Source organism: Arachis ipaensis, chromosome B4 (assembly GCF_059453495.1).
Source record: "Arachis ipaensis isolate K30076 ecotype BB chromosome B4, ASM5945349v1, whole genome shotgun sequence".
Lineage (NCBI taxonomy): Eukaryota > Viridiplantae > Streptophyta > Magnoliopsida > Fabales > Fabaceae > Arachis > Arachis ipaensis.
The window spans coordinates 126544756-126557031 of NC_142439.1; the positions used below are offsets into that span (position 1 = coordinate 126544756).

The window sequence follows — 12276 nt, forward strand, 5'->3', positions numbered from 1 at the left end:
AAATAGTTAGGTAGAGACACACTACGGAATACAGTGATGTATCTCTTAATTGAGAGATTATATCATTCAATGGCACAGCAGTATATAGGTAAACTTAACAATCTCCCATCCTATATTAATGCTCTGAAAGTCAAAGATATCCCCTAATGTATTGTTTCCTTTGAATTCTATCATCAACGCGTAGCAGTGTGTCCTCACTAAGTCACTACATACTATTGAACATCACAATAGTGATAGACAACTACTAATATATAAAAGTCATTTCCCCACTACTATTGAATTTGTTGTTTTTGTAAGAGTTTTGTATTGTTTTATTAACATTTCTATAAAATAAAATAAAATAAAATAAAGAGGCCTAAGATAAATAAGGGTTAAAAAAATGTGACTTTGTTACGTTACGTTGGTGCTTAACACAAAAACACTTGTTTATGTAATTTCTCTTCTTTTTTATCTACGTAAATTAATATATATATATATATATATATATATTAGAAATTGAACTAATACCTTTTATTAATATTAGTCAATATTTTTTGCTAACATCTTATTTTTATTTAGAATTTAAAATTTAAAAATTAATAAAGACAATCATTCATTTTTAAAACTAGTATTCTTAAGACTAAAGAGTCGGGCGAAAAGGGGGTTTTCCGTTTCCGATTTTTCTGTAGCTGGATCCTCCGAAACCACACGAATTCTTAGTTAGAATGGAATTCCAACTCAGCACCTTTTAAGATATGTTCTTTGAAGAGCACAGTACGATAAAAGTTGTAAGTTGTGTTTGGGGAGGGGGAGAGTTATTTAGGAATCACCATAAGTGTACTAGCAATTGTATGGTTAGAAAGAGAAATATCCAAGGTATACAACAGCGGATTGGATCAAGTTCGGGCGACTGTTTACCAAAAGTACAGGTTTTCGCAAAGTTGTAAGACCATGTATGGGAGCTGACGCATTTAAAATTTAGTTAATTTTATCTTTTTTTACATTATTTATAAAAATAGGTTTGTTATTATCAAGTGTTGACTCAAAATAATAAATTTTGATATATAATATTGCTTAATTTAAAATATCAAATTTTCTTGTGGATCAGCACCTCTTGTTCGAATATCACAAGAGTTGGCATCAACACCCTGACTTCGATGAACCCTTTATAAGAACATCATCATGGATCAAATTTGTCCAGAAAGCTATACAAAAGAAAATTAATAAAAAATAACTTTTAATTTGTCAAATATTGGAGAATGACAGAGACCATGCCTCAAGTTTTTGTTCCTCATATGGCCAAATTAATTTGTTAAAGACAAAAATACATAGGAAGAATGTTTTATGTGTTGAATTTATGAGATTCGTCGTTGAAGAAGAAGAATTGATATAAAGTGAGAGATGAGATTATATCAGAATCTAAAAGAGGGAGAGTGAGGTTTTCTTTTATATCAGAAACTCTAAACCAAATTTCACAAAAAAAGGAATGAGACTCTGCTATTAGTTATACATATAAGCCTAGCAATCCTAACTAATTACACGTGACTTTTAACCTTTTCTGCAGGTTAAGTTTCTATGATAACATTCCCCCTTAAGTTGGCAATGTCAAAGGCATTGGCAACTTACATATGTAGATTAATCTTGCACATTCTCTCTTATAGTTGAATCGTAGATGTTGAGCATCCCTAACTTACGATATCCTAGTTTGAACGGACCTGGACTCAAGGCTTTAGTCATGATATCGGCATTTTGATCCTTGCTGGAGATGGGGAGGAGTTTGATGAGGCCTGAGGATGTTTTCTCGCGTGTCACGTGACAGTCTACTTCGATGTGCTTGGTGCGCTCATGAAACACGGGGTTGGCAGCTATATGGCGGGCAGACTGACTATCACAATATAAAGGAACATGTTTGGTTAGAGGCAGATGAAGATCGTTGAGAAGATAGGCTATCCACTGAGCTTCACAGGTTGCAAGAGCTAGGGCCCTGTACTCAGCTTCTGAAGAGGATCTGACCACTGTTGATTGCTTTTTGTTTTTCCAAGAAATGAGAGAGGTGCCAAGATAGAAGCGATGCCCAGAAACAGACCTGCGAGTGTCAGGACATGCTACCTAGTCTGCATCCGAATAGCCAGAGAGTTGCATGTCGGAGGAAGTAGAAAAAAAAGACCTGCTACTGGGGCTTGTTTGAGGTATTTGAGGACCCGAATGGCTGCGTTATAGTGAGAACTGGTGGGACAATCAAGGTAGTGACTGAGCTTTCCAACCACAAAGGAAATGTCGGGTCACGTGGTAGTGAGATATACAAGGTGCCCAATAAAACTGCGATAGGCAGCTACATCTGTGAAGAAAGGAGCCGAGTCCTTAGCTAGCTTCATACCGTACTCCATGGGGGTTGAGGCAGGTTTGCAGTCCAACATTCCATAGTCGTTCAACAAGTCTAACATATATTTTTGCTGATGAACAGCAATACCTGAACTGCTTCATGCAATTTCAAGGCCAAGAAAAAATTTTAGATCACCAACGTCTTTGATCTTGAAGGCATCATGTAATTGTTGCTTGGTGGCTGAAATGGTGCTTAAATCATTACCCGTGATGATCAAATCATCGACGTATACTAATATAATAGTGAATTTTCTATCAACTAATTTGGTGAATAGAGAGTAGTCATGCTTGGATTGGCAATAGCCAAGACTAAGAAGCATCGAAGTGAGTTTTGTATTCCATTGGCGACTGGCCTGTTTAAGGCCATAAAGGGATTTTGTTAACTTGCACACTGAATCAGGTTGTGAAACTGTGAGACCAGGAGGGACATTCATGTAAACTTCCTCGTCAAGGTCCCATTGGAGGAAAGCAGTGTTGACGTCCAACTGCTTTAAATGCCAGTGTTTAGCAGGTGCAAGAGCAAGAAGGATGCGCAATGTTGTCATCTTGGCCACGGGGTTATAGGTGTCAAAAAAATTAAATCCCTGCCTCTGATTATACCCTTTTGCCATAAGACGCGCTTTTGCCACTCAATTGTCTCGTCTGGCTTGAGCTTCAACTTGAAGACCCACTTGCAATCTATAGCTTTCTTGCCCTTAGGTAAGGTAGTGACAATCCATGTCTTGTTTGTCTCAAGAGCACTTAGTTCAGCTGAGACAGCCTCTTTCCAACAACGGTCAGCCACAACTTCCTCATAATGTGTATGTTTGACACTTGTTGCAATTTTGACTGATAATGTGTGGTGTGTGGAAGATAGATTGTGATATGTCATGAAGTTAGAAATCGGATACTTGGATGAGGAGGAAGCTGAATCAACAGAGGCATGCATGCAGTGATAATTTTCTAAATATGCAGGTCTCCTTCTTTCCCTTGTAGATCTTCTAAGTGGTGTTGGTGAAGTGTGTGGAAGAGGTGTGTGTGGCTGTGAAAATTGAGTGAGGGGCACAGATGCTGTTGAGGGGTTGTTTGGGAGTAGTAAAAAACATCATGAAAACTAGAAAATTGAGTGCTTGCAGGTTGAGTATGAGTAGGTGAATGTGACGATTGTGGACAGTGATTATTAGTTTTGAAAGAAAAATTATGCTCATAAAAGGTAATGTCGCTTGAGACATGAAGTTTGTTGGTGTGGAGATCCAAAACTAAGAATCCTTTAGTGCCCTCTTTAAATCCAAGGAACACTCCTTTCTTAGCTCATGCATCAAGTTTCTTTTGATTTGCTGATAATGTAGATATGAAGTCAAAAAACTTTAAATTGTGTTAAATCAGCTTGCTTATTATATAGAATTTCAAATAGATTTTTGTTATTTAACAAGTTGCTAGGGATATGGTTGATGATTTGGGTTGCATAAGTTGCCGCCAAATCCCAATAACATTGAGGCACTGCTGAGTGAAATAATATAGCTCTAGCAACTTGTAAAATATGCTGGTGTTTGCACTCTACAATTCTATTTTGTTGAGGAGTCTCAACACATGAGGTTTGATGTAAAATTCCATTTGAAGTGTAAAATTGATTTAATTGGAATTCCTTACCATTATCTGATCTAATACACTTCATGTTACTATTGAATTGAACGCGAATCAATTTTATAAAATTTTGTACAAGTGCAGAAGCCTCAGATTTTAGTGTCATAGGAAAGATCCACGTAAACCTACTAAAATCATCTACAATAGTAAGAAAATATCTACAACTTTTTGTAGATGGGATGCATATTGGACCCCAAATATCAACATGGATCAGCTCAAAAATATTTTTAGTTTTTGTTGTGCTCAGAGAAAAAGAAGTTCTTTTGTGCTTGGCAAAATGACAACTATCACATGGAGACATAATCATGGCTTTATTAATTTTTGTGTGCAATAAATTGGGATACAATTGTGTAATATTGTGTAAAATAGAAAAAGGAACATGACCTAATCTATTATGTCATAAGATGGAAGAGTCATTGTGTGTGCTTGTGTTTGAATGAGTAGTGAGATGTATGCTGTGATGTTGTGCAGTATCTAATGAATTTGCTTGCAGTGCATACAGCCCTACATTCAATTCAGCTGCTCCAATCCTCTTCATTGTAGGGTAATCCTGTATCTCACAGCCAAATTTGTTAAAATGAATTGACAGTTAATGTAAGCTATAAGTTTTGACACTGAAATCAGATTTAGCACAAAAGAAGGTAAGTAAAGAACATCTGTGAGGTACAAGTGTTCAGAAAATTTTACTGTGCCAGATATCGAAGCAAGGACCATGCATTTATTTGGTAATTTGACTCTTACTAGACATATGGCTTTGTATGTGTGGAATGTAGTAATGTGATGAGTGACAGGAGCTGTGGCACCTGTGTCAATGACCCAGGAGCCAGTGTAATGTGATGAATTAAGAGTGCATTCTATAGAGTTACCTTCAGAAGGAGATTGGACTTCTATGGCATACGATACTTGATTCAAAGTATGGGAAGTTGTGAAGACATTTTGTTGTAGGAGAGCTAACAAGGCTTTCTTTTTATCTTGAGTGAAGAAGGCTGATGAACTACCACCATCTTTCAGATAGAGCTCAACAAAATCATCATGCTTATCATCATGTGCAGCATCTGTGATATTGTTGATGGTAGGGATTGTTCTGGCTTTAAAATATGGAGGGAAGCCATGTTTCTTGTAGCATTGATCAACTATATGCCCTTCCCTACCACAAAAAGAACATTGTTTGATGTGTCCTCGTCCTCCATAACTTCGGCCCTTGCCACCGCGGCCATCTCTGCCTCGGTTCCTACCTCGGAAAGAATTAGTTCCAGAAAAGTTGTGAACCGCATTCACCAACTATTTGGAGTCCACCAAATCAGTCCCAACACTACAAGAGACACGCCGAATAGCGGCGGTTTTTTAGGGATTTGCGGCGCTTTTTAACCACTGCGAAATGAAATTCCAGCGGTTCCATAAGCGTTGCCTATTAGGGGGTGGAGATTTGATTTTGCGGAGGTTTTGGAAAACCACTGGCATATAGGGGTGTTCATGGATCGGATCGTATCTGCAGATCTGTGGTAAATATCCGCATCCGATCCGAAAATTGCGGATACGATCCGATCCGCAAATTGATCGGATCGGATCGCGGATATCTGCTCTACATCTGCATATCCGATCCGCGGATCTGCAGATCTGCACAATAATAATGAAAAATAAATAAATATATATGTTTGGTATTATATTTACTTGTTTGTTGTTTTAGTTAGTAATTATTATTCATATATTGTATTATTTTATTTTTGTTATTTAGAAAGAGTTTGATTAAAAATATTTTAGGAATAAATAAGTTTAAAAGTATAAAAGAAATATTTTTATTGAATTTTTTTACATAGAAATATGATTAAAAAGAGAATGTTTAATTATGCGGATATATCCGATATCCGATCCGATCCAATCCGCACATTTGCAGATCGGATCTGGCACTAAAAAGCGCGGATATCATATCCGATCCGATCCGATCCGATCCGATGAAAATTGTGCGGATCGGATCGAATTTTCGGCCATATCCGATCTGCGGACACCCCTACTGGCACAACCACAGCAAATCACATAATTGCTTTTGTGGCGGTTGCAGAACCGCCGCTATTTGTTAAATAGGTTTTTTAAAAAAATTGTGGCGGTTTTATAACCGCCGCTATCCTGCACGCCGGTTTAAAAAAAATTGTGGCAGTTTGAAACTGCCACAATCTACTATATAAAATTTAAAAATTTTTTCTAAAAGTCAAACCACTTTGAAATAATCCATAAAGTGTGCATTACAAGATCAACTGATAATACTAAAATGAAACTCAAGAGAGTTATTAGATAGAATTAAATTATTCTAGCATCAATATAAGGCCTCAAGGAATGTCAATATTCATAGTATAGGCAGGGTGTATATTAGAGGTAGAAAATCCAAAGTAACCTTTGAGTCCATTAGAGCCATTAGGTCACGCATATTTATAGAGAAGGTGTATTCAGAATTTCCAACTGGATCAAGAAAGTGAAAAAGGAAAAAAGTTAAGGAAGTTCAAAATTAGAGAATAAGTGACATTATTGATTATCTTATTTTTATAAAATAAAATTTAAAAAAAATTGAAATGCTAAGAGAGACAAAAATAGAGTAAATAACCATTTGTACCCATAAAAGATGAAAACGCTGACATATGTACCCACACTAGATCGAAAACTACTTTTGTCACACGAAGGACATCTTGCGTGGGTACAAGTTTAGTTTCGATCTAGTGTGGGTACATATGTCAGCGTTTTCATCTTTTATGGGTACAAATGGTCATTTATTCGACAAGAATATTATAGTTGTATACCTTTTAACTTAATCGGAGATGCAGTCATCCCAAAAATTCAAGGGAGGTCAAAGATAAAGAGTTTAATTCCCTATAATAGAGCTCCTGCATGAAATTAAATCAAATCCTGCAAAGGTGACAGCAAATTATTTCACCAAATTACACCAGCTTGTTGAGATTGGTTTTAATTATTTTATTTAAAGAAAAAATCTCAAATTTATTTCTGTCGTATTTAATAAATCAAAATGATCAATATTACAACAAATGGCTAATATCATAAACTTACTTTCATTATGCAGGCATAAGGGTCGCTACCCTTAGCATGATGGCACTCGTCCATTATTAAAAGCTTAATCATATCAAGTTTAAGAAAATTGTGCCTCAAACTTCTGAGCAATATAGCTGGAGTAATGACAAGCACCTTAGCATTCAAAAGATAAAGCCTTGCTTGTTGATAATAAGTTAGTAACCACCTCCAAGCTATGCAGCAAACAAATATTTCAGAAGTATCACACTTAAAAGAACAAAAGATGTATGTCATACTTAGATAAAACTGAATATTGAAAAATGGAAAGTCGGTAGTCTTTTTTTCATTTTCTTTGAACACAGAGGTTTAGGCTAAAATCCATCTAGAAGGCAGAACTAGAACTAGGATTGATTATAAGAATAACATGAATGCTACTAATCTTGACACCTTTTCATTTTTTTTCAGGCATTAGCTACTAAACCAGTTATATTTCTAGACTTGTGTAATACATTACAGAGCTTTTGCCATCAACAACAGCAACCAAGAAAATAGTGTATTTTTTTTCTCATTGCCAAAAGGGGTAAATTACAATAGAAAAATTAAGCTTCAAAAATGCAAAAACATGAGCATACAATAGTGTAATAATACACCTCAAATTCTTTTCTTCTAATTCATAGGCCATGGAGTAATCTTAAATCAAATGATGTTAAAACTTAACAAGCAATGCACTACTTAATAATGTAATAATGAGACATGGTTCAATTGATCAAAAAGGAACTCCCAAAAACACATAAGATAGAGAATCTTGTAGCATATTACCATCTTAAGAATCAATATATACAAAGACATGACATGAGTCTCAACCCAAAAGATTCCCAAAGACAACAACAAATAGAGGATATAAGAGATTTATGAAATAGTTTGTGTGAGGCAAATTATTTTAGTATCATATCATAATATCAAAACTTAGAGTATATCTCCCCACGTAAGTTTGAGCGGAGTGTTAAGAGTATGTTAGTCATTATGATTATTATTTGGTTAACTATGTTAGTTAAGATTGCACTCTAATTGTTGGTGCTTCCCTATTTAGTTGGATAGTTCATAACCCTTATATTCGAGCCCATACATATAGCTCTCTCATTCTTGTACTGTAATTTGAATTTTACATATTCTCAAATACTAGTTATTTTTTTATTTTATTTTGTATATTCTCTCAAATACTGACATTTCTCACAACTTCAATTTTACATCTTAAACATATTCTCCCAAAGGCTGCCGACGATGTCACGGACATGCACGGCGGAAGTAGAAGACTTCGACGACCCCTTCCCCGTTACCTTCGCGCGCGGGAGCTACACGGCGGAGGGAGGAGACCAGTGATTGGGAAGAACGACGACACCGGCGTGATGGCTGGAACTGACGGAGGAAAGATTCACGATGGCGGGGGAAGGAGACCAGTGATTGGCGCCGTGCTCTGCTGGGGTTCGTGCAAAAGGTGAAGATGCCTATTAATTTTTGTTTGGGTTTGGGTATTTTAGTGAAACGAAACCCCTCCCCCACCCACACAAGGTTATTTACTACGGTTGGGGCCCAAAACCGCCTCAAGTCAAATTAATTGGAGCGGAGCTTATTTATGCAATAAGAACCGCACCAATTCAACCAATTTGCGGCAATTTGAAAAAATGCCTGCAATTTGTGGCTGCTAAGTCCCGTTTTTCTTGTAGTGCAAGAAATTACCTTTCTTGTTGCATAAGCAATGAAAAGGTGGTGTCAATCGATGGCAATGGCTGCATGAGCATGATGCTTGATCGGACAGTTGAATATTGCTCATTTAAGCCACGAAAGAAGCGAACTACAAATGTGTCATCTCTGTATCCTCGAATTGTGGATGCACATGGACAATTGGTGCCGCAAACGCATGAAGGGATGGGTCAAAAAATTTCGAGTTCCTCCTAAATTCCTCGCAACTTTGTGAAATAGGGTGTAAGTTCCAAATCACGCTGTCTTAATGAGAAGAGGTCTTCTTCGAATTCAGCAATGCAGAACACATCTCCTTGATAGAAGCGCTTTTTGAGTTCTTCCCAAATGCTGTGAGCGACACCGTTCCAAATGACGCTATTGCGTATATCTAGGCTGAGAGAGAGGTGGAGCCAAGAGACTATTACTACAAGGGTATTGCGACGTTCCCAGGCATGATGAGTGGGATCGTTCTCATCCGGCTTTGGAAGGGAGCCATCAACGAAAACAAATTTATTCTTCGATTGCAGAGCTATCTTCATCCATCTTGACCAAGATCCATAGTTCTTGTTATCCAAAGTAACAGGGATGAATGGAGTACCTAGATTCTCGCCAGGATGAAAAAAGAACGGACTTGCAGGATCTGTGATGGGATTTATTGGGGGTTTTGATGTAGCAGCTTGAATGGAATTGACTTGAGCAACTAATTATGCTAGAACATTCAGATCAAGCTGATTCTGAGTCACTGTAATTGGAGGAGCTTGAGGAGTATCCATAATTCCGTGTATAAGAAAGGAAGAAGGTATTAATAAATTTGAGAAATTGTATATTCAGAGCTCCCACTTTTGATCCGTTGATTGGAAAATGTGGCTTAGCGTTGGTGATTTTGCTAACCAAAACCAGATCTCATCAAACTCTATTTTAGGGTTCAAGAGAGGAGGAGAGGAATTAGATCGAAGAGAAGAATGGGACAAATTTAGTTTTGGGTTCTTGATTTTGAAGGAAAAAAAAAACGAAAAAAAGAACATGAAAATTGAAGGAGCTAGAGAGGTGTATTCATAAAGGTTGTTACTGCAATCACTCATCGCACCATGTTGAATTTATGAGAATCATCGTTGAAGAAGAAGAATTGATATAAAGTGAGAGCTGAGATTACATCAGAACCTAAAAGAAGGAGAGTAAAATTTTCTTTTATATCAGAAACTAAACTAAATTTTACAAAAAAAAAAAAAAAAGAATGAAACTCTGATATTAGTTAAACATATAAGCCTAGCAATCCTAACTAATTACACGTGACTTCTAATCTTTTGTGCAAGTTAAGTTTCTATCATAATAATATGCAACACTATGTATATGTTATATATATCATTTTTGAATGATTTATAAAAAGTGTCTTTTACAATATTTATAATTTCATGTGAAGTTAGTTGAACGTTAGATAATAAATTAGTTAAATTTATTAAATTATTTATTGGTTTTCAAATATCAACTTCACGTGAAGATAGGTAATCGCAAGTAAATTTTTACAGTAATTTATTTGATTGACACAAATACAAAGAATGGATGCCACGTTTTAACTTTTCATCACATTTTAAACAAATTTGACATAAATGCTTTAAGTACCAGAAAATTCTCCTTTATAAAAAAGTGATGGAAGATGAAAAAAAATTGTCTTTTACCACAAAAGAAAAATATAAACATAGTATATATGAAAGAGTGAGGAAAATATAATCTTTCAATATATAGCCCGGAAATGTTGATTTACACAAAATAAGAAAAACATCATATATTGGTGGTGGATTTGCATCTTTGGCTGGCGAGTCTTTTCTGGAGAATATCGATGAGAATATCACAATAAGTTTGAACATGAACGTTGACCTTGATGATGCCCAAGATCTCAACTTGACCAGGAATATCCAACACAACCGTGAGTGGCAATTGGTTCTTTGTGACATCGTTGAATATCATAGGATGAGACAACAAAGCTGCTGTCATGACAGTTAGGGTTACGTTGAATTTCTTTGTCTCTTTTGGTGCTATCTCTTGAGATGGAATAGGTGCTTCTCCAACCTTAACACCTCTATAGTTGAGAGTTGCACTTGTGTCTGAAATCTTGAATCCAATCTTGTTAGGGTTTTGTACGGTGACGTCAGCGGTCAACGTCACGTTGAAGTCAAACTTTATTTGGAATACGTTGAAGGCAAACTTCATGTTGTCCAAGTTGATGTTGTCCACGTGGATTTTGGGCTCTTGTGGTTTGTACACTGTGAATCCTAGGACAACTAATGTCCCTGCTATTGCTATGAAAATTGAAAGTATGACTAGGGATATTACACACCCTTTTCCCATGGCTTTGGGTTTTTTTTTTTTTTTTTTTTTTGGGTCTCTCCTTGATATGTATGAATCTACACACAAAAGAATGCATGCCAACTCTTAGTGCATTTTATGTGCTAGTGTAAATTAAAGATATTTTAGACCCATTATAACACACACTACTAAAATTAGTTATCAAAATAAATCATTAAAATAAAATATATATTATATTAAAATACAAAATATAATTAAAAATAAATAAAATTATATATTTATATATAATAATTAATTTAATTTTAATAATTAATTTTAATATATATCTAATATAGTTGTATAAATAATTAAATATATTAGATATATATAAAAATTAATTATTAAATTAATTATTTATATAAAATACATATTAAAATATAAATTTTAAAATGAGTTGAATAACATATATATTATATTCATATACAAATACATAATTAATTTAGTAATTAAATTTTAGTGTACATACAATATTTTTTATTGCAAATTATGTATTTTTATCTCAGAAATTTTTTTTACATTATTAAATAAATAATCATCTAAAAAAATATATATGGATATAATTAGATAATATATAAAATATTTTATACTATCAACATATTAAAATTAAATTCTTAACAAAATATTTAATTTGTATCTATAGTCTATAAACCAAATAGACTTAATTATCAATTAATTATACTACGTGTATGTATAAAAAAATTAGTACTAAATTAATATTTATATAAAATACATATTAAAATATAAAATATACATTAAAAATATATCAAACAATACATATATATTTATATAAAAATATAGAATAATCAATTTAGTAGGTAATTTTTTTTAAACATAATTGACTATCTATAAAAAACATATGAAGAACTTATAGTAGATATTATTATATTTGTGTATTTTTTTTCTCCTTGTATATTTTAGTCTATTTTATGAGTGTAAGTAAATTCTCAAACAGTCAAACCGGAAATAATGTTAAGTAGGTGAATTAAATAAATGAAGTATCATATTGACACACCGTTGTTTTTTTCCACCCAGCTGTGTACTTCAAAGTAATAAAATTATTATATATAAGATAACATTAGTGTGATTCATCACTAGTATAGCGATGTATGACTGTATGTTTACCCTTTTAGATTTTATTCATTAAATAACTTATATGAGGACAAAGGAACTAGTATATGCGTGTGTTCAGGAAAT

The 12276-nt window shown here is 34.5% G+C and overlaps 2 protein-coding genes across 2 annotated transcripts; both read right to left on the bottom strand.

Moving 5' to 3' along the window:
- Nucleotides 1–2902: 2902 nt before the first annotated feature.
- LOC148569130 (uncharacterized) lies at nt 2903–9278 on the bottom strand. Its single transcript, XM_088484902.1, is given in 3 exon segments — nt 2903–3267; nt 4851–5215; nt 8737–9278. Coding segments are annotated over 3 exon segments (1272 nt in total).
- Nucleotides 9279–10518: 1240 nt separating this feature from the next.
- LOC110271211 (uncharacterized) lies at nt 10519–11085 on the bottom strand. Its single transcript, XM_021121636.2, has one exon. It carries the CDS (start codon nt 11083–11085, stop codon nt 10519–10521), a length of 567 nt encoding a protein of 188 aa, XP_020977295.2.
- Between the last annotated feature and the right edge of the window lie 1191 nt (nt 11086–12276).